This window comes from Pongo abelii, chromosome 7 (assembly GCF_028885655.2).
Source record: "Pongo abelii isolate AG06213 chromosome 7, NHGRI_mPonAbe1-v2.0_pri, whole genome shotgun sequence".
NCBI classification, from domain to species: Eukaryota; Metazoa; Chordata; class Mammalia; order Primates; family Hominidae; genus Pongo; species Pongo abelii.
The window spans coordinates 113629111-113654608 of record NC_071992.2 but is presented as its reverse complement, the minus strand read 5'-3'; the positions used below and the strand labels follow the sequence as shown (position 1 = coordinate 113654608).

At 44.8% G+C, this 25498-nt stretch overlaps 1 protein-coding gene and 1 long non-coding RNA gene across 6 annotated transcripts in view; one reads left to right on the top strand and one right to left on the bottom strand.

Annotated features, from left to right (window-relative positions):
- LOC129047699 (uncharacterized) overlaps window positions 1–25498 on the top strand; it is a 53791-nt gene that overhangs the window by 18311 nt on the left and 9982 nt on the right. For both annotated transcript variants that reach the window (XR_008509414.2, XR_010140984.1), the window contains exon 2: window positions 1967–2067. This is a non-coding gene — a long non-coding RNA (uncharacterized LOC129047699). The remainder of the gene's footprint in view (window positions 1–1966; window positions 2068–25498) is intronic.
- MTDH (metadherin) overlaps window positions 19510–25498 on the bottom strand; it is an 85591-nt gene continuing 79602 nt past the window's right edge. For all 4 annotated transcript variants that reach the window (XM_002819305.6, XM_009243973.4, XM_054519189.2 and 1 more), the window contains one exon: window positions 19510–25184. In XM_002819305.6, coding sequence (XP_002819351.3) covers window positions 25114–25184 — 71 coding nt within the window. In that variant the 3' untranslated portion in view covers window positions 19510–25113. The remainder of the gene's footprint in view (window positions 25185–25498) is intronic.

Here is a 25498-nt window from a genome sequence, read left to right as displayed (position 1 = left end):
CACCCACCTTGGCCTTCCAAAGTGCTGGGATTACAGGCGTGAGCCCCTGCTCCTGGGCTTGGACTGGACTATTAATTATGGAAAGTTAATGGGAAATGAAAAAAAAGAAAAAAGAAAGAAAAGAAGTAAAGAAAGAGAAGTCCAGTCCTGTTTATAACTCCTGAGTAAACTCTCCCACAGCACTGGCCAGGCTTGTGGCGTGGGGATGGGCGGGGGTGCGCTTGCTCTGCGTTTCCATTTTTCTCCCTATTCCATCTTAGAGCATGTGTGTGGCGAGGGTTAGGAGGGAGCCCTGGGATCCACCATGGGGACTCCTGCACTTCTGTACTCCAGTTTCACCGATGTGTTATGATACCCAGGTGGGAGAGTCTTTTTTTCTAACTTGAAGGTTATTTTCTTCTTGGAGGTTGTGATGGCTAATTTCATGTGTCAGCTTGGCCAAGCTGTGAGACTCAGTTGTTCGGTCAAACATCCGTCTGGATGTCAGAGGCACGTGAACCAGACCAACTCCATCTTGAATAGGAGCTGGGTAAAATGAGGCTGAGACCTACTGGGCTGCATTCCCAGATGGTTAAGGCATTCTAAGTTACAGGATGAGACAGGAGGTTGGCACAAAATACAGGTCATAAAGACCTTGCTGATAAAACAGGTTGCAGTAAAGAAGCTGGCCCAAACCCACCAAAATCAAGATGGCCAAGAGAGTGACCTCTGGTCGTCCTCACTGCACCATGACGGTTTACAAATGCCATGGCAATGTCAGGAAGTTACCAAATATGGTCTAGAAAGGGGAGGCATGAATCATCTACTCCTTGTTCAGCATATCAAGAAATAACCATAAAAATGGGCAACCAGCAGCCATCAGGGCTGCTCTGTCTATGGAGTAGCCATTCTTTGTATTTATTTATTGATTGATTTATTGTGAGCCGGTTTCGCTCTTGTTGCCCAGGCTGGAGTGCAATGGCACGATCTCGGCTCACGGCCACCTCCGCCTCCCAGTTTCAAGCGATTCTCCTGCCTCAGCCTCCTGAGTAGCTGGGATTACAGGAATGTGCCACCATGCCCGGCTAATTTTGTATTTTTAGTAGAGACGAGGTTTCTCCATGTTGGTCAGGCTGGTCTCAAACTCCCAACCTCAGGTGATCTGCCCACCTTGGCCTCCCAAAGTGCTGGGATTACAGGCGTGAGCCACTGCGCCCAGCCAATTCTTTATTCCTTTACTTTCCTAATAACTTGCTTTCACTTTACTCTATGGACTCGCCCTGAATTTCTTGCGTGAGATCCAAAAACCTTCTCTTAGAGTCTGGATCTGGACCCCCTTTCCTGTAACATATATGTTGCTGTGAAGGGTTTTTTCGTTTTGTTTCGTTTTGTGACAGTGTCTCACTCTGTCGCCTAGGCTGGAGTACAGTGGCACAATCTTGACTCACTGCAACCTCCGCCACTCAGACTCAGGTGATCCTTCCCCCTCAGCCTTCTGAGTAGCTGAGACTACAGGCACGCACCACCAAGCCCGGCTAATTTTTTTGTATTTTTAGTAGAGATGGGGTTTCACCTTGTTTCCCAGGCAGATCTCAAACTCTTGAGTTCAAGTGATCTGCCCACCTTGGCCCCCCAAAGTGCTGGGATTACAGACATGAGCCACCGTGCATAGCCAACAACGTTCTACTCTTGTGACTCCCTTCCCATCTCCCCAGCCCAGTCTTTCCGGGTAGGGGTTGGGAATTAACAAGATGGGAGGGCATGGACCAGGATGATGCCCCAGTGGTGGTATTTCTCTTTAGAATGTGGGGTACTTAATGCCCCCTTTTTCCTCAGCTGAAGGCCTCAGTTGCAGAGCAAGGGGAAAACTCAACTCAACATCTGTACAAGTTTCCAGGATGCTACTAGGCATCCCTTGAACAGATAGTTCCAAATCCAAATGTGTTTGGAAACAACTAAATGAAATAAATGCTTTTCTTTGATGCAGGGCTTCTCTAAAATGCAAATTTGCTGATGTGAATGGTAAACTCATGTGAGAGGAAATGGTTCACTGGCATTCTTTCACTCTGGAGCACAGTTCTGAGACAGGTAAGACGAATGCCCAAAAACGTGTCGTGGAATACAGGGTTGAAAAATGTTGAGTTAGAAAGACGGCTGGGACCCTGGTTCTATTCCTTGCCACTTTCCAGCTGCGCAGCCTCTCTGGGATTTGGGACTATGAAATGGGGCTAAAACTTAACTTCCTGAGCTTTTGTGAGCATCTCAGATAATACTCATAAAACATCTACTATAGATATTCCATAAATGATAGCTATTCATTGAAAAAATCTGAGGTTCATAGACATAGAATCAAACCCTTACTCGTGGCACTGTCAGAAAGTACATTTCCCCAGTTGCTTTTTTTTTTTAATTATTATTATTATGTTTTTGGAGACAAGGTCTCATTCTGATGCCTGGGCTGGAGTGCAGTGGTTCAATCATGACTCACTGCAGCCTCAGTCTCTCAGGCTCAGGTGATCCTCCCACCTCAACCTCTGAGTAGTTGGGACTACAGGCTCGTACCACCATGCCTGGCTAATTTTTGTATTTTTATAGAGACGGGGTCTCCCTATGTTGCCAGGCTGGTCTCAGGTGATCTGCCTGCCTTGGCCTCCCAAAGTGTTGGGATTACAGGTGTGAGCCACTGTGCCCGACCTGTAATTTTCAAGAATACAATATATTAGCTGAGCTCAGTGGCTCGTGCCTGTAATCCCAACACTTTGGGAGGCTGAGGCAGGAGGATTGCCTGAGCCCAGGAATTCAAGACCAGCCTGGGCAACATGGGGAGACCCTGTCTTTACAAATTTATTTATTTATTTATTTATTGAGATGGAGTCTCACCCTGTCTCCCAGGCTGGAGTGTAATGGCGTGATCTCGGCTCACTGCAACCTCCGCCTCCCAGGTTCAAGCGATTCTCCTGCCTCAGCCTCCCGAGTCGCTGGGATTACAGGCATGTGCCACCACGCCCGGCTAATTTTTTTTGTCTTTAGTAGAGACGGGGTTTCACCATGTTGGCCAGGCTGGTCTCAAACTCCTGACCTCATGATCCACCCATCTTGGCCTCCCAAAGTGTTGGGATTACAGGTGTAAGCCACCATGCCCGGCCTACAAAAATTTAAAAAATAAATTAGTCAGGCATGGTGGCATGTGCCTGTGGTCTCAACCACTTGGGAGGCTGAGGTGGGAGGATCACTTAAGCCCAGGAGGTCGAGGCGGCAGTGAGCAGTAATCATGCTACTGCACTCCAACCTGGGTGACAGAGCAAGACACCATCTCAACTAATAATAATAATAAAAATAATACAATATATTGTTATTAGCCATTGTCACCATGTTATATAATAGATCTCTTAAACTTGTTCTTTCTGTTTAGCTGAAAGTTTGCATCCTTGTAGTAACATCTCCCCATCCCTCCCCGACAAAAAGTTTATTATTATTATTATTTTGAGACGGAGTCTCCCTCTGTTGCCCAGGCTAGAGTGCAGTGGCGTGATCTCAGCTCACAGCAACCTTCATCTCCTGGGTTAAAGCAATTATCCTGCTACAGCCTCCTGAGTAGCTGGGATTACAGGCATGCACCACCACACCCGGCTAATTTTTTTTTGTACTTTTAGTAGAGACGGGGTTTCACCGCATTGGTCAGGCTGGTCTTGAACTGCTGACCTCAGGTAATCCACCTGCCTCGGCTTCCCAAAATGCTGAGATTACAGGCGTGAGCCACCATGCCCAGCCCAAAAACTTTTTTTTAACTTTTTTTTTTTTGAGATGGAGTTTTACTCTTGTTGCCCAGGCTGGAGTGCAACAATACAATCTCTGCTCACTGCAACCTCCGTCTCCCAGGTTCAAGTGATTCTCCTGCCTCAGCCTCCTGAGTAGGTGGGATTACAGGTGCCCGCCACCACGCCTGGCTAATTTTGTATTTTTAGTAGAGACGGGGTTTCTTCATGTTCATCAGGCTGGTCTCAAACTCCTGACCTCAGGTGATCCGCCTGCTTCAGCCTCCCAAAGTGCTGGGATTACAGGCGTGAGCCACCGCTCCCGGCCAAAAAAAGTTTATTTTTTCAAAAAGGCTTTGCTTTGGCCAGCCACGGTGGCTCACATCTGTAATCCCAGCACTTTGGGAGGCTGAGACAGGCAGATCACTTGAGGTCAGGAGTTTGAGACCAGCTCGGCCAACATGGTGAAACTCTGTTTCTACTAAATATACAAAATTTAGCTGGGCTTGGTGGCGGGCACCTGTAATCTCAGCTACTTGGGAGGCTGAGGCAGGAGAATTGCTTGAATCCAGGAGGTAGAGGTCGCAGTGAGCCAAAATCACACTACTGCACTCCAGCCTGGGCGACAGAGACTCTTGTTTTTTTTGGGGGGGGCTGGGTGCAGTGGCTCATGCCTGTAATCCCAAAGCTTTAGGAGGCCAAGGTGGGTGGATAACTTGAGGTCAGGAGTTTGAGACCAGCCTGACCAACATGGTGAGACTCCGTCTCTACTAAAAATATTAAAAATTAGCCAGGTGTTTTGGCGGGTGCCTGTAATCCCAGCTACTCAGGAGGCTGAGGCAGGAGAATCGCTTGAACCTGGGAGGCAGAGGTTGCAGTGAGCCAAGATCATGCCATTGCACTCCAGCCTGAACAACAAGAGCAAGACTGTTTCAAGAAAAAAAAAAAGGCTTTGCTTTTAGTTGAAGATACTACATGGCAAGCAGTTCTTTATACTTGATAGATGATTATAGAGAAAAGAAAAGTTTTCATTGGCTCCTGCTGGAAAATGGCAAACATTGCAAAATAGGACTGCAGGCTTCCAGAAAGTTTTTTTTTTTTTTTTTTTTTTTGACTTGTTTTTTTGAGAAGGTCTCACTCCGTTGCTCAGGCTGGAGGGCAATGGTGAGATCACAGCTCACTGCAGCCTCGACCTCCTGGGGCTCAGCTGATCCCTCCAGCCTCAGGCCCTCTGAGCAGCTAGGGACTACAGGTGCGCACTACCACACCAGGCTAAGTTTTTGTATTCTTTGTGGTGACAGGGTCTCCACATGTTGTCCTGGCTGGCCTTGAACTCCTGGTCTCAAGTGATGTGCTCACCTCGGCCTCCCAAATTGCTGGGGATTACAGGCATGAGCACCGCGCCCAGCCCCAGAAACTTTAAAATCACTTCTGTTATCCAGAAAACAATTTGGTATCAGTATCCTCTAGAAATCAGTGTGAGGGTTGGTGCAGCATAAAATGAAAATAACCTAGGTAAATTCTCGATAAATTCTAAAAATGAACTTTCAATTAACTTTCTTGTTTGTTAAGCTCAGAATTGAGTTCTATGCTAATGCAAGTATCAAATTTACACGTATATCTGAAAATTTGCACATAGGCCAATTTCTGTTTAGACATTCACAAATATTGCCGTAACACTTAAAACCCAACAAATAGCTCTTCCATTCCCACTGGTTGAAAGGCACTGCAGAACACTGTGGTGCTGTGGAAAGATGACAGACCCCGCCTTAAGGAATTTACGGAGTACACTGAGCAAAGTAGGGCAGCATTACTGCCCTACTATGGAGTACAATAGATATCTTTGGAGAGGTGCAGATGCAGGCAGGGCTGTGCAGAGGGGCAGCAGCCTCTGAGTGTGTGTATTGTCTGTGTGTGTGTGCATGTAGAAGAGTTAGGAATGAAGACTGGAGATCAAGGGAATTGTCCAGAAGGAGATGGTATTTAAGTTGGATCTTAAAGTGATTGCCTATGTGGCTCTTTAAATTTAGATTTATTGGCCGGGCGTGGTGGCTCATGCCTGTAATCCCAGCACTTTGGGAGGCCGAGGTGGGCAGATCACCTGAGGTCGGGAGTTTCAGACCAGCCTGACCAACGTGGAGAAACCCTGTCTCTACTAAAAATACAAAATTAGCTGGGCGTGGTGGCACATACCTGTAATCCCAGCTACTTGGGAGGCTGAGGCAGGAGAATCTCTTAAATTCGGGAGGCAGAGGTTGCGGTGAGCCGAGATCACATAATTGCACTCCGGCCTGAGCGACAAAGTGAGATTCCATCTCAAAAAAAAAAAAAAAAAAAAAAAAAAAAAAATTAAATTTAGGCTGAGCGCGGTGGCTCACACCTGTAATCCCAGCACTTTGGGAGGCCAAGGTGGGCAGATCACTAGGTCAGGAGATCGAGACCACCCTGGGTAACATGGTGAAACCCTGTATCTACTAAAACTACAAAAAATTAGCCGGGCATGCAGGGCGCGGTGGCTCATACCTGTAATCCCAGCACTTTGGGAGGCTGAGGTGGGCGGATCACCTGAGGTCAGGAGTTCAAGACCAGCCTGACCAACATGGTGAAACTCCACCTTTACTAAAAATACAAAATTAGCCGGGTGTGGTGGTGCATGCCTGTAATCGCAGCTCCTCAGGAGCCTGTGGCAGGAGATTCGCTTGAACCCGCGAGGTGGAGGTTGCAGTGAGCCGAGATCGCGCCATTGCACTCCACCCTGGGCAATAAGAGCGAAACTCCGCCTAAAAAAAAGGAAAAAAAAAAATTAGCCGGGCGTGGTGGCGGGCACCTGTAGTCCCAGCTACTCAGGAGGCTGAGGCAGGAGAATGGCATGAACCTGGGAGGTGGAGCTTGCAGTGAGCCGAGATCGTGCCACTGTACTCCAGCCTGGGCGACAGAGCGAGACTCTGTCTCCAAAAAAAAAAAAAAAAAATTTACATTTTATTTATTTATTTATTTAGGGACAGAGCTTCACTCTTGTTGCCTGGGCTGGAGTGCAATGGTGCCATCTTGGCCCACCTCAAACTCCACCTCCTGGGTTCAAGTGATTCTCCTGCCTCAGCCTCCTGAGTAGGTGGGGTTACAGGCATGCACCACCATGCCCAGCTAATTTTGTATTTTTAGTAGAGATGGAGTTTCTCCATGTTGGTCAGGCTGGTCTCGAACTCCCGACCTCAGGCGATTCACCTGCCTCGGCCTCCCAAAGTGCTGGGATTACAGGCATGAGCCACCATGCCCAGCCTAGATTTATTATATTTAAAGAATGGCTGGAAAATAAGAGGAAAGAGAAAAAAATATATATATTTTTTTTGAGATGGAGTTTCGCTCTTGTTGCCCAGCCTGGAGTGCAATGGCTCAATCTCGGCTCACTGCAATCTCTGTCTCTTTGGTTCAAGCAATTCTCATGCCTCAGCCTCCAGAGTAACTGGGATTACAGGCGCCCATCACGACACCCAGCTAATTTTGTATTTTTAGTAGAGGTTTCGCACTGTTGGTCAGGCTGATCTCGAACTCCTGACCTCAAGTGATCCACCCGCCTTGGCTTCCCAAAGTGCTGGGATTACAGGTGTGAGCCACTACGCCTGGCCAAGAGAAAATAATTTTTTTAAAAAAATTAGATTTAAATACAATACAATACAATTAAATTATAAATTTGCTGGGCCTGGTGGTTCACACCTACAATCTCAGCTCTTTGGGAGGTGGGAGGATTGCTTAAGCCCAGGAGTTTGAGACCAACCTGGGCACCATCTCTACAAAAAATAAAAAATTAGCCAAGCGTTGTGGCATACACTTGTGGTCCCAGGATCTCAGGAGGCTGAGGTGGGAGGATCAATAAGCCCAGGAGGTTGAGGCTGCAGTAAGCCTTGTTTGTGCCACTGCACTCCAGCCTGGTTGGCAGTGTAAGACCTCATCTGTAAAATAAAACAAGAGAAAAACAAAACAAAACAAAAAAACTATCCTAAATAAAGTAGGCCAGCACGGTGGTTCATGCCTGTTAATCCCAGCACTTTGGGAGGCAAGGGGGGCGCGGATCACTGGAGGTCAGGAGTTCGAGACCAGCCAGGCCAACATAGCAAAACCCCATTTCAACAAAAAATACCAAAAAAAAAAAAAAAAAAAAAAAAAATCAGGCCGGGCACAGTGGCTCACACCTGTAATCCCAGCACTTTGGGAGGCTGAGGTGGGCGGATCACCTGAGGTCAGGAGTTTGAGACCAGCCTGACCAATATGATGAAACCCCATCTCTACTAAAAATACAAAAATAAGCCTGGCGTGGTGGCATGCGCCTGTAATCCCAGCTACTTGGGAGGCTGAGATAGGAGAATCACTTGAACCCGGGAGGCAGAGGTTGCAGTGAGCTGAGATAATGCCATTGCACTCCAGCCTGGGCAACAAGAGTGAAGCTCCATCTCAAAAAAAAAAAAAAAAAAAAAAAATCAGCCCGGCATAATGGTGCAAGGTGGGTGGCAGATCACCTGAGGTCAGGAGTTCGAGACCAGCCTGGCCAACATGTGAAACCCTGTCTGTACTAAAAATACAAAAATTAGCTGGGTGTGGTGGCGGGTGCCTGTAATCTCAGCTACTGTGGAGGCAGAGGCAGGAGAATCGCTTGAATCCGGGAGGCAGAGGTTGCAGTGAGCTGAGATCTCACCATTGCATTCCAGCCTGGGCGACAGAGTGAGACTCCATCTCAAAAAGAAAAAAAAAGGGGGGGCGGTGAGGGGGATGATAGGCCAGGCACCAGGGCTTATGCCTGTAATCCTAGTACTTTGGGAGGCCAAAGTGGGCGGATCACCTGAGGTCAGGAGTTGGAGACCAGCCAGGCTGACATGGTGAAACCCCGTCTCTACTAAAAATTCAAAAAAATTAGCCAGGTGTTGTGGTAGGCACCTGTACTCCCAGCTACTAGGGAGGCTGAAGCAGCAGAGGTCTATAGTACTTTGGAGGCCGAGGCAGGAGAATTGCTTGAACCTAGGAGTCAGAGGTTGCAGTGAGCCAGATTGAGCCACTGCACTCCAGCCTGGGCAACAGAGCAAGACTCAAAAAACCAAACAAACAGTCTGGGCGAGTAGCTCACACCTGTAATATCAGCACTTTGGGAGGCCGAGGTGGGTGGATCACCTGAGATTGGGAGTTCGAGACCAGCCTGGCCAAGATGACGAAACCCCATCTCTACTAAAAAATAGAAAAATTAGCTGGGCATGGTGGCAGGCACCTGTAATCCCAGCTACTTGGGAGACTGAGGCAGGAGAATCTCTTGAACCCCAGAGGTGGAGGTGGCAGTGAGCCGACATTGGACCAGTGCACTCCAGCCTGGGTGACAACAGCGAGACTCCCTCTGAAACAAACAAACAAAAATAATAAAGTGAAGGCCAAAACAAACCTAGAAAAATAGCAATAATTCATAGCAGAAAACATAATTTCCTTAACAGAGAAATAATTGATAAGAAAGGATCAACAGATAGAAAAACAGCAAAGTATATGAACAGACAGAAATGTAAATAACTCAAACATAGGAAAAGATACTTGGCCTTACTTATAATGAGAGAAATACTGACTTCATCATTGACAAAGATGAAGTTTGATAACAACCTGTATAGGCTATGGTGTAAGAAATCAGACATTCGTGTACATGGTGCAAACTCTCAATTTGGTAATATTTATCAAATTTACAAATGCTCATATCATTTGACTTAGCAAGTCTATAACTGAGGACTTTATCTTTAGCTATACTCACACATGAAGAAAACTAACAGGTGGATTATTATTCAGTGTGGCATTGCTTGTAACGCAGAAAATTTGCGTAACCCTAAATGTTCACCAATAGGGAACTGGTTAAGTAAATTACAGTATATTCATTTAATGAGGCACAATGTTGTGATAAAATGGGGTGATGGGGCCAGGCGCGGTGGCTCACACCTGTAATCCCAGCACTTTGGGAGGCTGAGGTGGGCGGATCACCTGAGGTCAGGAGTTAGAGACCAGCCTGGCCAACATGGTGAAACCCCGTCTCTACTAAAAATACAAAAATTAGCCGGGTGTGGTGGCAGGTGCCTGTAATCCCAGCTACTGGGGAGGCTGAGGCGGGAGAATTGCTTGAACCCGGGAGGCGGAGATTACAGTGAGCCGAGATCACGCCATTACACTCCAGCCTGGGGGATGAGAGCAAGACTTTGTCTCAAAAAAAAAAAAAAAACAAAAAACAAAAAACAAAAAAAGGAAACATTTAAAAAAGAGAAAAAGAGAGGAAGACATATTTATTGTATTCTGTTTGATAGATTTTGAATTTTGAAGCACATGGATGCATTGCCAACTCAAAGGATTAAGTTAAAATATGCATACATGATAATAAGAGACGTGAAGAGAGTTGTATTTGATGTAGTTTGACTCTGAACTGTCCTTCATTGTGCATTTCTAGAGTGTTACTAATCTCAACCCATTGATCTGTGTAAATTCTGTCTCCCGTCCCGTCTCTCTCTTTCTTTTTCTTTCTTTCTTTTTTTTTTTTTGAGACAGAGACTCACTCTGTCGCCTGGGCTGGAATGCAGTGGCATGATCTCGGCTCACTGCAACCTCCACCTCCCGGGTTCAAGTGATTCTCCTGCCTCGGCCTCCTGAGTAGGTGGGACTACAGGCGCCCGCCACCACACCCGGCTAATGTTTGTATTTTTAGTAGAGACGAGGTTTCACCATATTGGCCAGGCTGGTCTCCAACTCCTGACCTCGTGATCCGCCAGCCTGGGCCTCCCAAAGTGCTGGGATTAAAGGCATGAGCCATTGCACCCGGCCTCTATCTCCCTTCTTATTTTGCTGTTAGAGTAAATCCATGAGATTTAGTCCAGAGTATCTCCTACCTGAATGATTGCCAGTGTCTAGCCTGGTAATAGTGCAGAACTCAATTTTTTAATTGACGAAGCTCTGATCCGTGGTAGCAAGGAAAGAGTTTATTGGGGCTAAATTAAGCAAAAGTAAGTTAATTTCTTTCTTTCTTTTCTTTTTCTTTTTTCTTTTTTTTTGAGACAGAGTCTCGCTCTTGTTGCCCAGGCTGAAGTGCAGTGGTGTGATCTCGGCTCACTGCAACCTCCGTCTCCTGGGTTCAAGTGATTCTCCTGCCTCAGCCTCCCGAGTAGCTGGGATTACAGGCATGTGCCACCACGCCCTGCTAATTTTTTGTATTAGTAGAGATGGGGTTTCTCCACGTTGGTCAGGCTGGTCTGGAACTCCTGACCCTCAGGTGATCTGCCCCCCTCAGCCTTCCAAAGTGCTGGAATTACAGGCGTGAGCCACCGCGCCTGGCCATAATTTCTTTTAAATACAAAATGAGGTCTGGGCATGGTGGCTCATGCCTGTAACCCCAGCACATTAGGAGGCCGAGTGGGTGGATAACTGGAGGCCAGAAACTGGAGACCAGCCTGGCCAACATGGCAAAACCCCATCTCTACCAAAAAATACAAAAATTAGCCAGGCACAGTAGCAGACACCTTTGGTCCCAGCTACTTGGGAGGCTGAGACACGAGAATCAGTTGAACCTGGGAGGCGGAGCTTGCAGTGAGCTGAGATCATGCCACTGCACTCCAGTCTGGGTAACAGCGAGACTGTCTCAAAAAACAAAAAAGGTGTACTTCATAGTGTGTTAGCTTCCTCAACCCTGGGAAGCTACTTAACCTCGTAGTTTCCTCATCTATAAAATGGGAATAATAGTAACACCTCACTCAGTTGTTGTATGGATAGAAGTGTAATATAATATATGACATAATATAGTGGAAACCTTATACTAGTTCTGTGCAATTATTATTTACAAATCAGAAGTAATTTATTTAAATACAACAAATAAAATCCTTCTATTTTAGTAAACAACTTAAAAGTGTTCTTTGAGTATTATATTTCAGATGCATGTTTAGTCCAGTCACTAGGAGAGGAAAGAGGGAGGGAGAGAAAAGAGAACATGAATTTGGGGGCTGGGGAAATGGAGACAGAGATTAGAATAAGAGAAAGGGAAAGATACACAGGACAGCAATAAACAGAGAGAGACAAAGAGACATAAAGGTACAAGGAGGTAGAGAGAAAGAGATCCTCAGAGAGAAAAACACAGGCAAATATTCACAGGTAGTATCCAGGGAGTAGGCAGGGGCATCTGCATGTGGCCATACAGCGATCGGGAGAGTGAAAAGAGCTCTGAACTCGGGGACAGGGGACGTGGCTTCAAATACAGTTTCTGCCATTTGTCAGCTGTGCAACTTAAATTGGTGCTCCATCTCTAGCTTGCATGTTTCTTATTTGAAAAATGGTAGTAAGGGGATGGGGAGGTGGAGAGAATGGCCCATGTTCAAGTTGCCACCTTGTGGTGGTTTCAGATTTCTCCTTAAGGTTTCTCCTTTCTCCTTCTCCTCCTCCTCCTCCTCCTCCTCCACCCCCTCCTCCTCCTCCACCCCCTCCTCCTCCTCCACCCCCTCCCTTCTCCTCCTCCCCCTCCCCTCCTCCCCCTCCCCTCCTCCCCCTCACCCTTCCCTTCACCCTCCCTCTCCCCCTCCCTCTCCTCTTTCTCTTTCTCCTCCTCTTTTGAGACAGAGTCTCACTCTGCCGCCCAGTCTGCCTCCATCGCCCAGTCTCCCTCTGTCGCCCAGGCTGGAGTGCAGTAGCGCGATCTCGGTTCACTGCAACCTCCGCCTCCTGGGTTCAAGCGATTCTTCTGCCTCAGCCTCCCCAGTAGCTGAGACTACAGGCGCGTGCCACCAAACCTGGCTAATTTTTGTATTTTTAGTAGAGACAGGGTTTCACCATACTGTCCAGGCTGGTCTCGAACTCCTGATTTTGTGATCCACCCGCCTTGGCCTCCCAAAGTGCTGGGATTACAGGTGTGAGCCACTAAACCTGGCCCCTTCTTCTTCTTCTTTTTTTTTTTTTTTTTTTTAATGAGACGGAGTCTTGCTCTGTCCTCAGGCTGGAGTACAGTGGCACAATCTTGGCTCACTGCAACCTCCGCCTCCTCGGTTCAAGCGATCCTCCTGCCTCGGCCTTTGGAGTAGCTGGGATTACAGGCACCTGCCACCACACTGGGCTAATTTTTGTATTTTTAGTAGAGACAGAGTGTGGAGGAAAAGTTAAATATTAAATTTGAACTAAAAAGAACATGGACACAAAAAATGGTCACCAAGTCCCAGAACAGGTTGCATGAGCCCCTTGAAGTATTAATTGAGCAATGTTTCAGAGAAATCTCTATTTCAATCTATTCCTATACATTAGTTATTGAAAAACAACAGACAATTGCAAAAACAAGTTGACCTTTTTGTGTTCCTTGAGCCCAATCATGAAGGGCCCTCGTGACTGGACCTCATGCCAAACAACTTGTTACAAAACGAGCTAGGGTCCCAGACCTTGCTAAAGCTTCATGAGACCTCTCCTCGTTTGTGCACGGACAGGTGGCCAACTCTGGAGCCCAGGCTATTGCTTCCCGGTGTGGTGATGAATCCTCCACAGTCTGGAGGCATATATATATATATGTGGTGTCTTTTCTTTCCTCTTGTACATTTCCTGCACAGAACACAGGGTTTCACCATGTTGGCCAGGCTGGTCTCGAACTCCTCACCTCATAATCTGCCTGCCTTGGCCTTCCAAAGTGCTGGGATTATAGGTGTGAACCATGCCCAGCCTATTACCTTTTATTTTCTTTCTTTCCTTTTCTTTTTGAGTCCTGGTCTTGCTTTGTTGCCCAGGCTGGAGTGCACAGGGGGTGATCATAGCTCACTGCAGCCTTGACCTCTGAGGTTCAAGCAATCCTTCTGCCTCAGCCTCCCGAGTAGCTGTGACCACAGGCCTGTGCCACCATGCCTGACTCATTTTTAATTTTATTTTATTATTATGATGGTAGGGATGGGGTCTCCCTATGTTGGCCAGGCTGGTCTTGAACTCCTGGGCTCAACTGATCCACCTGCCTCTGCCTCCCAAAGTGTTTGGATTTCAGGTGTGAGCCACTGTGCTGACCCGTTACTTTTAATTTTTTTTTTTTTTTTTTCTGAGACAGAGTCTCACTCTTGTTGACCAGGTTGGAGTGCAATGGCACGATCTCGTCTCACTGCAACCTCCACCTTCCGGATTTAAGTGATGCCCCTGCCTCAGCCTGGAAAGTAGCTGGGAGTACAGGCATGCACCACCACACCCGGCTAATTTTGTGTTTCAGTAGAGATGGAATTTCTCCATGTTGGTCAGGCTGGTCTTGAACTCCTGGCCTCAGGTGATCCACCCGCCTAGGCCTCCCAAAGCGCTGGGATAATAGGCATGAGCCACTGTGCCCAGCCTTACTTTTAATTTTTAAAATGGTAGCTGATTAGGCCAGCTGATTAGGTAGCTGATACAGGCTCATGCCTGTAATCCCAGCACTTTGGGAGGCTGAGGCGCGCGGATCGCCTGAGGCCAGGAGTTCAAGACCAGCCTGGCCAAAACGGTGAAACCCCATCTCTACTAAAAATACAAAAATTGGCCGGGTGTGGTGGCCGGTGCCTGTAATCCCAGTTACTCGGGAGGCTGAGGCAGGAGAATCGTTCGAACCCCGGAGGTGGAGGTTGCAGTGAGCTGAGATCTTGCAATTGTACTCCAGCCCGGGCGACAGGCGAGACTCCATCTTAAAAAAAAAAAAAAAAGGTAGCTGATTGCACTCCCAAAGGATTGTAGTAATTTATCCTGCTGCTTGCAGTGAATGAATACACTTTCTCTGTATCCCTATTAGCAGCTGGAGTTACAGCTTTTTTCTTAGAAACTCTTGCCAGTCTGATGGGCACGAAGTGATAGCTGGCTCATTCTTACTTTAATTTGTATTTTCTTGGTACTAGTAAATTTAAACATTTAAAAATATGTTTGATGAACATTTTGTATTGTTTATTCTTGGACTGCTTATTCTCATCTGCTTATTTTTCTCTTGTGTTGTTTCCCCTTTGTCAATTATCTTTATGTATTTTAGAAAGTATTAGCTTGTAATCTATCAACAGTGTTGCACATTCTATTTTATTTTATTTTATGTTATTTACTTACTTATTTTTTGAGACAGAGTCTTAGTCTGTCACCCAGGCTGGAGAGCAATGGAGTGTCTGGCCTCTAATGTTTTCAAAATAAAACATTTTAAAAGTTTATAAAAAATTGCTGGGCATGGCCGGGTGTGGTGGCTCGCATCTTAATCCCAGCACTTTGGGAGGCTGAGGAGGGCAGATCATGAGGTCAGGTGTCCGAGACCAGTCTGACCAACACGGTGAAACCCTGTCTCTACTAAAAATACAAAAATTAGCTGGGTGTGGTAGTGCATGCCTGTAATCCCAGCGACGCAGGAGGCTGAGGCAGGAGAATTGCTTGAACCCGGGAGGCAGTGGTTGCAGTAAGCCGAGATTGTGCCACTGCACTCCAGCCTGGGAGACAGAGTGAAACTCTGTCTCCAAAAAAAAACAAACAAAAAAAATTGCCAGGCACGGTGGCTCACGCCTGTTATCCCAGCACTTTGGGAGGTCAAGGTGAGTGGATCACATGAGGCCAGGAGTTTGAGAACAGCCTGGCCAACATGGTGAAACCCCGTCTCTACTAAAATACAAAAATTAATCGGGTGTTGGTGGCTGGCACCTGTAATCTCAGCTACTCAGGAGGCTGAGGCAGGAGAAACCCTTGAACCCAGGAGGTGGAGGTTGCAGTGAGCTGAGGTTGTGCCACTGCACTGCAACCTGGGCAACAGAGCGAGACTCCTTCTCAAATAATAATAATAATAATTTAAAAATTGTATACAGTTAAATATAGCCATCTTTTCTTTTTTTTCTTTCTTTTTTTTTTTTTTGAGACAGTCTTGCTCTGTCACCCAGGCTGGAGTGCAATGACGTGATCTCGGCTCACCGCAACCTCCGCCTCCTGGGTTCAAGTGATTCTCGTGCCTCAGCCTCCTGAGTGGCTGGGACTGCAGGCGCACCCCACCACATTTGTATTTTTTATAGAGACAGGGTTTTGCCATGTTGCCCAGGCTGGTCTCATACTCCCAACCTTGTGATCTGGCTGCCTTGGCCTTCCAAAGTGCTGGAATTACAGGCGTGAGCTACCTCACCTGGCCCATCTTTTCTTTTTTTTCTTTTTTTTGAGATAGAGTCTCACTCTGTTGCCCAGGCTGGAGTGTAATGGTGAGATCTAGGCTCACTGCAACCTCTGCCTCCCGGGTTCAAGCGATTCTCCTGCCTCAGCCTCCCGAGTAGCTGGGATTACAGGCACCTGCCACTATGCCCAGCTAATTTTTTGTATTTTTAGTAGAGGCGTAGTTTCACCATGTTGGCCAGGCTGGTCTCGAACTCCTGACCTCGTGATTTGCCTGCCTAGGCCTCCCAAAGTGCTAGGATTACAGGCATGAGCCACTGCGCCCGGCCCCATCTTTTCTTTTATAGCTTCTGCGTTTCCAGTCTTGGTTAAGAATCTCTCTCCTGGCCGGGCGCAGTGGCTCACGCCTGTAATCCCAGCACTCTGGGAGGCCGAGGCGGGCGGATCATGAAGCCAGGAGATTGAGACCATTCTGGCTAACACAGTGAAACCCCGTCTCTACTAAAAAATACAAAAAATTAGCTGGGCGTGGTGGCACGCACCTGTAGTCCCAGCTACTCGGGAGGCTGAGGCAGGAGGATCGCTTGAACCCGGGAGGCGGAGCTTGCAGTGAGCCAAGATTGTGCCACAGTACTCCAGCCTGGGCGACAGAGCAAGACTCTATATCAAAAAAAAAAAAAAAAAGAATCTCCTTCAAGTTTAACAGAACTTAAGTGTTACGAAAAAATATCTATCTTCCTGATCCCTAGGTTATACATATAGCTCCCTGTATTATCTTTAAAGTTTTTTTTTCCTAATATGTATGACAGGGTCCCAGATTTATTTACTTCCAAATAAGTAGTGCCAGTACCATCTATTAAGTAAGTCACTAATTAGTTTAATTACTTCTCAACTAAAACACTACTTAAGTTGTATACAAAATTCCCATCTATTTCTGGGTTCCATACTCTGGTTCTCCTGACCAATTTGACTATCCCTTTTGTTAAGAATTTATTAGATTCCATTGGTAGAGTGCATGTTAATTGGGTTTTAGCTGTTCAATAAATATATCTTTTTTATTTTTATTTTTATTTTTGAGATGGAGTCTCGCTCTGTTGCCAGGCTGGAGTGCAGTGGCGTGATCTCAGCTCACTGCAACCTCCACCTCCCAGGTTCAGCGATTTTCCTGCCTCAGCCTCCTGAATAGCTGGGATTACAGGCGTGTGCCACCACACCCAGCTAATTTTTGTATTTTTAGTAGAGACGGGGTTTCACCATGTTGGCCAGGATGGTCTCATCTCTTAACCTCATTATCAGTCCACTTCGGCTTCCCAAAGTGCTGGGATTACAGGCATGAGCCACCGCGCCCAGCTCAATTAGCATATCTTGAATATCCTTTCCATCTGGAGTTCCCCAAATTCATTCTGTCTCCCTCGCTGCTTGACACAGACATGGGTATGACCTAGCCCCTGAGAAACACTAAGAAAGGAGCAAGGACAGGGTGTACGCCTGAGCAGAATCTAGTTTGGCAAGCATGGTGGAGTGGCATCCAACTATTCATCATCATCAGCAGCAGGGATGGAGCTGCTGGCATTCAGTCCCAAGCATCCTCAGGAGCTGATGAGTGGATTGTCTTTGCTAGAGCAGCCTCTAAAATGGCTAGGTGTTATTCTTGCTCTCTCTCTTTTCTTTTTTTTTTTTTTTTTGAGATGGAGTCTCGCTGTGTCTCCCAGGCTGGAGTGCAATGGCACGATCTCGGCTCACTGCGACCTCCACCTCCTGGCTTCAAGTGATTCTCCTGCTTCAGCTCCTGAGTAGCTGGGATTACAGGCATATGCCAGACACCTGGCTAATTTTCGTATTTTTAGTAGAGACGGGGTTTCGCCATGTCAGCCAGGCTGGTCTCGAAATCCTGACCTCAGGTGATCCATCTGCCTCGGCCTCCCAAAGTGCTGGGATTACAGGAGTGAGTCACTGCACCTGGTCTTAGGTGTTATTCTTGATGGTGAAAGGGCCTGGATCTCTGGTCCTTCTAGATTCCTTTTCAGCTTGACCTTGCCAGAGCAGATTCTGGGTTTTACAACAAAGAATACTTACTGATGCAAGCTGTTTTATATTTTATTCTAATATTTTATTCCTAAAACTAGCCCTCTGCTCCTTCCCACCACTGCCCATTATTTTTTCCTTACTTGATCTTTCTCAGATTGTTTATTTATTTTTGAGATGAAGTCTCACTCAGCCACCCAGGCTGGAGTGCAGTGGCACCATCTTGGCTTACTGCAACCACTGTCTCCCAGGTTCAAGCGATTCTCCCGTCTCAGCCTCCCGAGTAGCTGGGATTACAGGCACCCACCACCATGCCCAGCTAATTTTTGTATTTTAGTAGAGATGGGGTTACACCATGTTGGCCAGGCTGGTCTTGAACTCCTGACCTCAGGTGATCCTCCTGTCTTGGTCTCCCAAAGTGCTAGGATTGCAGGTGTGAGCCACCGCTCCTGGCCTAAATTATTTTCATGATCTTTGAGGTATTTTTAAAAAATTCAGGCTGGATGCAGTGGCTTATGCCTGTTAATCTCAGCAGTTTGAGGCTGAGGTGGGTGGATTGCTTGAGCCCAGAAGTTTGGGACTGGCCTGGGCAACAAAGCAAGACCCTGTCTCTATAAAAGATATAATTATCCAGGTGTGGTGGTGGGTGCTTGTAGTCCCAGCTACTCAGGAGGCTGAGGCAGGAGGATCGCTTGAGCCCAGGAGTTTGAGGCTGCAGTGAGCCGTGATTGTGCCACTGCACTCCAGCCTGGTAGACAGAGGAAGCTCCTGTCTGTTAAAAAAAAATGGGCCAGACCCAGTGGCTTATGCCTGTAATCCCAGCGCTTTGGGAGGCAGAGGCACCCGGATCACTTGAGGTCAGGAGTTTGAGACCAGCCTGGCCAACATGGCAAAACCCTGTCTCTACTAAAATCACAAAAAATTAGCCAAGCGTGGTGGCATGCACCTGTAATCCTAGCTACTCGGGAGGCTGAGGCAGGAGAATCGCTTGAACCTGGAAGACAGAGGTCGCAGCGAACCGAGAATGTGTCACTGCACTCCAGCCTGAGCACCTGAGCAACAGAGCGAGACTTTGCCTCAAAAAAAAAGAAAAAAAAAAGAAAAAAAAGGAATTTCTGGTAATCTCACTATCCTGTTACTAATAGCTGTTTGCCATAAGACCTCCTTTGGTGTCTGTCAAGAGTCTCCAGCCCCACAACAAACCTCAGAGGAACCCTCACTCTAAGTGCCTAAAGGGCACTTGCTGCTTTTCTGAGTGGGGCAAAGCTGTCTAGAAGTGACATCTATCTTGTGATCTATGCCCCTTCGTCAGGGAAAGGCTGCCATGTCGAGTTGTGCACTATGCAAATTGGGGCACCATTCACATTCACAGTGCCCCTGTGTACTTATTAAAACAATTTCCCAGTGTATCGTGAAATGTCTTGAGGGTGGAGTGGCAATGAAGTTGCCATTAAACCTTTCTGAGATCAGGCTAGATGTTTCCTGGGACTGTAAGCCTCTGTTGGTACCAAAAAGGGCCTGTGCCAGGTGAGGCACTTGAGAACAGTCATTTTCACCCAAGCCTTTCCCCCTCTAATCCTGTTACAAGTCAAGCTGGTTCCCAGTATCCCCTTGTAACACTGTATTTCTTAAGTAATGTTATATTTCTTGAGCAGAATGGTGGTTTCAGATGTGTTCATTTTATTATGCTTTTAAAACTTAGGTACATGTTACATATATTCATTTTAAATGCCTTGATACAAATAAAAAAGGAAAGCACATATATACAAACAAGAATGCTACTATCATGGGATAACCTTGAACCTGCTTAAAGTTTTCTCAATTAACATATTCACAAGCTTCAGTACTGTAACTATTAGCTGGCAAATGTCTTACAACACACTATATACATGTCGTGATGCTAGGGTTAGAAATCATTGTCCTGGTAGAGTACTTAGACCAGAACAATAGTAATGCCTTTTTCATGTTTTAAAAGATTATATACCAGGGTGATTCTCTTTCAACTTGTTATATAATCTGTACTTGCAGTATGCGCAGGCAGGCTACTAAGTTTCTCTCAGCCTCTGTCTCTAGAATTTAAAGCAGTCACTGAGTGGCAGAAATTTCTTCTAAAATCTATTATATATTGACTGGGCACAGTGGGTCATGCCTGTAATCCCAGCATTTAGGAGGCTGAGGCAGGAGGATTGCTTGAGCCCAGGAATTGGAGACCAGCCTGGGCAACGATGAGACCCCGTCTCTAGAAAAAAACAAAAAACAAAAAACAAACTGTCATATAGAAGTTGGAACATTATTAGCTGCTACACTAAGTAGCACTGAATAGCCTTCCAAATTTCTGCTCAGCTGGAAGAATACTTGATCTCAAAAATGCTTTGGTGCGGGAGATACACAATGTATGTCAACTCTGACAGACACTGTTAGAGGTGCCCATTATCCAATTCTCTTCTTCCTAACAGAATCCAAACATGTTAATTTGGCCCATGACAACCCAGATAGAATATTACATCCCATCCAGCTTCATGGCTGGTGGGACCAAGCAACTGTTTGAAATTGAAGTTTATGTATTGTGTGTAGCTTCTAGGAAGTGTTCTTGGGGGTGGGGGAGGTAATCCCCTCTACCAGCTGGCTCAAATGCTGATAGGAAGTTTCTAGCTAGAGCAGCTGTCTTCAAGTAAGAATTGAAAGCCACATGTTGGCCAGGTATGGTGGCTCACACCTGTAACACTAGCACTTTGGGAGGCCAAGGCAGGAGGATCACTTAAGCCCAGGAGTTCAAGGCCAGCCTGGGCAACATAGCATGACCTCATCTCTACCAAAAAAAATTTAGCCAGGCATGGTGGTGTGTACCTGTAGTCCCAGGTACTCTGGAGGCTGAGGCTAAAATGGGAGAATATAGCTCAAGCCCAGGAGTTCCAGGCTGAAGTGAGCTAGAAGTGTGCCACTGCACTCCAGCCTGGGCAACAGAATGAGACCCTATCTCATTAAAAGAAAAAAAAAAAGCCACAGTTTGAGAATGAGGAGGAACAATATAGAAAGAACCTGGATCCCTGACCCTGCATAATGTCATATGGGCTCTGGATTACCTTCCCAAGCTTTTATATGAAAGAGAAACAATCTTTTTTTTGTTTTTTAATTTTTTTTTTTTTTTGTCGAGATGGGGGTCTCACTATATTGCTCAGGATGGTTTCAAACTCCCGGGTTCAAACAATCCTTCCATGTTGGCCTCCCAAAGAGCTTAGATTACAGGCATGAGCCACCATGCCCAGCTGAGAAACAAACTTCTATCTTGTACAAGCAATTATTGTTTGGGGACACAGCCAAACCCATACATACTAACTAATATGCATGCCAAGTTTTAGTTTAATTTCCTTAACTGAAAAGGCTGATGCAAATGACATATTGCACCTGGTGTCAGGCAGTTACATCTACTGCTAAAATGACGTAAGATAGAAGAAGTTTTCTGTAGAGAACATTGTGTGTCACAAACGGTGACATTTTCAAAAGTGCTTAATTCAATATGACTTCCCAGCGGCAAAGCTTGCACCTATGGTTTTAGGAAAACAACAACAACAACAACAAAAAGTTTAGTCTAGCTTAAGATGCAAAATGACTGACAAAGTCCCTTCCCACAAGAGAACTGTAACGAGCAATTTAAACAAATCAAAAATGGTTTGTTTTATTTACAATACTCAATGCATCTTACAAATAACATATTTGCATTCCCTAAGTCTTTTGGAAAGTAATTCCAGTTTGTGCAGTGAGTTTACAGGAAAATCTTAAAGATATCTAGTAGACATCTTAAACCTAAACTCTAAATTTTGAAAGATATTTCACGCTATATTAAGAGGACTGTTTTTAATTAAGAAAAACTAAACTCTGTAAATAATGCCCTCCAGTATCTTTAATGCAAATATAAACCAGATTAGCCTATGAAATAAGACCATTAGATTTGGGTGAATTATTCTGACCTCCCCTCCCCAATAAAATGCATGCATAAAGTAAACATGGTAAATTACATCAATCACATTTTAATACTTTTTTTTTGGACTCTCTCAACTGTTGTTTGCTTAATTGTCGGTACAGATAGGTAGGATTCCAGTCTGGAGAAACCCCTAAACCACTACACCCTGCCTCAGAGTAGGGAAGAATTTTTAGTATGTATGTGGAGACAGGCTGGATTAGGGAGCCTTTTGAGTGGCTTCTCTAAGACACTTTTCTTGCTAACATGAGCAAGGTTCCCCTCCAGGCCTGATAAAGCCTGAAGACGTTAGTTATTTCCCTACTAGTTCTGGAAGCATCTTATTCATGCCGCCATAGCAGGCTGTCTTCCCCTGCTCCTCCCTGAATCATCACCTAGATTTTAGTGCTTTCTGAGTTGATGATGGAAACCAGTTCCTGTCCAGGTGCCAGAAACTGTTTTTTTTGAGATTGAGTCTCGCTCTGTCTTTCATGCTGGAGTGCAGTGGCGCATCTCGGCTCACTGCAACCTCCACCCCCCGGGTTCAAGCGATTCTCTGCCTCAACCTCCTGAGTAGCTGGGATTACAGGCGTCTGCTACCATACCCATCTACTTTTTGCAAATTTTGTAGAGATGGGGTTTCACCATATTGGCCAGGCTGGTCTCAAACTCCTGACCTCAGGTGATCCACCTGCCTCAGCCTCCCAAAGTGCTAGGATTACAGGCGTGAGCCACCGTGCCATGCCAGAAACTGTTTTTATGTCACATAAAGATCTATGAAACAAGGTAAAAGGTAATTAAAATACTTTGTGACAGAGTTTGCACCTCATGCATGTGAAAGAGAATGTAATTAATTATATCATTTATATAGCTGCCATCTTTTTTTAATTTTTTTATTTTTTTTGAGACAGAGTCTCCTTCTCTTGCCCAGGCTGGAGTGCAGTGGCACGATCTTGGCTTTGCAACCTCCGTCTCCTGGGTTCAAATGATTCTCTGCCTTAACCTCCTGAGTAGCTGGGATTACAGGAGCCCGCCACCACACCCAGCTAATTTTTTTTTGTATTTTTAGTAAAGACGGGGTTTCACCCTCTTGGCCAGGCTGGTCTTGAATTCCTGACCTCGTGATCCACCTGCCTCGGCCTCCCAAAGTGCTGGGATTACAGACGTGAGCCACTGCACCTGGCCAGCTGCCATCTCTTAAAACAAAATCCAAGTCCTAGCTCTTGAGCCAGAAAGAAGAAATAGAGGTATCTCTATACTGGATCCACCTCAACTTAGCAATGCATCTCTGCATCTCCACAATGCCATTCTCCTCAAAACATCTGCGTCTTTAACGTCTGGCATAGGTGGTAGAATGGGGAGATACTAGGCTGCAGAAATAAAATCCAACGTTTGACATAGCCAACAGAATTTTAAGATAAAGAAATGGTGAGGTAGAGTTGAGAGAGTTCAATTATATTGTTGAGCACAGACCATTTGGCACATTCTAAAATTAGATTCCCTATCAAATTCTCCTTTGTGGTACCTTTACAAAATGCTGACACCTTAGGAATCCTCCAACACCTATGTAAAGCTAACAGAATAAAGTCATTTGAAGAAATTCATCCTTGGCTCTTTAGCTATTATCTACCCCCATAGTGAAGCAAATAAAAAACAATGCTATCCATTTGCTGAATTTATTTAAACAAGTCAATTTAGAAATACCATAGAATTAAACAAAACTTCTGACATGTAAACATACTGCCATGTTCCTGAAAGAGATGTTAACACCTGATAAAAGTTAATAATCTCTTGTTAGGAAAGCTGTCCATTAATAAGGCCAGTCTTCAGCAAAACTAAAACCATTTTGTTTGTTTAGCTTTCCTAGCCTGACAACGCAATACTGTTGAACCACAGTCAAATATGACAACATTGGATGGATAGATCAGTACCATTGGTTACAGCTGTTAAACAGGTTCATTCTTGGCGCCACATAAAAACAAGCCAATCACATCGAATAAATCATGGCTTTTTTTTCTTTATCACAATTCACTAAGTGATGTTAATTATGGTCCTTGTCAAACACGTTTGGTAAAGGCTATTTACAGTGTACATGGCTGAGCATGCACTATTTATAGTTACAAAGATACCTGCCAGTTTATTACAATAGAATTACACAGTGCCTGAAAATGGTGAAACATCTCACACATCATTTAAATCAATATAATTTCAAGCAGGAAACGTTCCTTTTTTGACCACAATTGCAATAATTACATGAAAATTCTTATAAAAACATGAATCCCCTTCAAGAAATTGATGCATATTCTACGCACTACAGGTTAAGGCAGTAAAAAAATGTATTCCTGATAACTGGAGGTCTTGACAATGTCAATTAAAGCTGTCTGACTCTAGTTTTTCATTCTCCATCATATACCAAAAGTTTGTGAATGATTTCATTTTTAAAGTCAAAAAAGTATTAGTAACTAAGAAGAGTTGAAGCTGGAAAAAAGTAATTGCTAGGGAAAGGAAAAATGTAAATTGGATTTTGCCTGAAAGTTTTCAAATCATAAACAATAGCATTATTTATGAGTCTAAGCCTTAAATGTATAAAACAAATACATATAGTTCACTTTTCTTAATTTAAAATATACTGTACTTTGAACAATTCAAGTAATGTAAGACTATCAAAAATAACTTCATAAGCCATACAAGTGTCAACTGCGTTTTCAGTATTTTAAGAACTTTTTAAAAATTGTAAACTAAACCATGACAGTTTAGTTAAACAAATGATAAATGACTTTTTATTTGCACTTGTGATTTCTTTAATACAAATTGCTACCAACAAATATGTAAAGATATGGCAGGTTATGCATTTGATCAAAGCACTTTGATTTAAGCATAAAACAGATTCAAATGGTACAAGTTCTGTGCATAAGATCCAAGGAATTGCTTACTAATTTGTAGGCAACCCTCTTTCTAATCAGAATCCTTTATTCCTCGGCTGCAGATGAGATAGGGCACAATCTGTTGTAAACAGGGCACTGTTGTTAAACCAGGATAATATTCTTAAATTAAGATCGTTCTTGTTCAATTAAAAAGACTTTCCCAAGTGTCTTCCATCACTGAGTATATTCTGCTGACCTCTTAATTTCATAAATTAACTTTCTTTTGATTCCATTTTTATGGTGGTTGTGTCCGCAGTTTTGTTTTAAAAATTGGTTTAAATTTATATAAAACTCTGTACATGTTCACAAATTATTGCATAAACAGCATAATCTTCAAGACAGTGTTTGCAAACACATGTCCGATTCAGGAAAAAAAATTTCACGTTTCTCGTCTGGCTTTTTTCTTCTTTTTTATTTGTTTGGGAGATTCCCAGCTAGTTTCAGACTTGGCTAAAAAAGAAAAAGGGGGGAAAACGAAGAAAAAAATTAGAAGGATAGTAAATACTGTTACGTCTCAATAATATAAAAGTAGTAACCATGAAACAATGTTTTAAAATACTCAAATTTTATGTTTAAGTTTTCAAGCCCTCGTTATATATTTTAAGTTATTCTATGTCTTCTTCCCTCCTTTCCTTTCAATGGTATTATTAGGTTGAACTATATGGAACTGCTGATATTCAACCAGTTTTGACCCAAAAAAACTGTTATTTAATATGGCTCAACCTAACTAATAAAAGAGAAAAATGGGTAAAATGGATACTAAA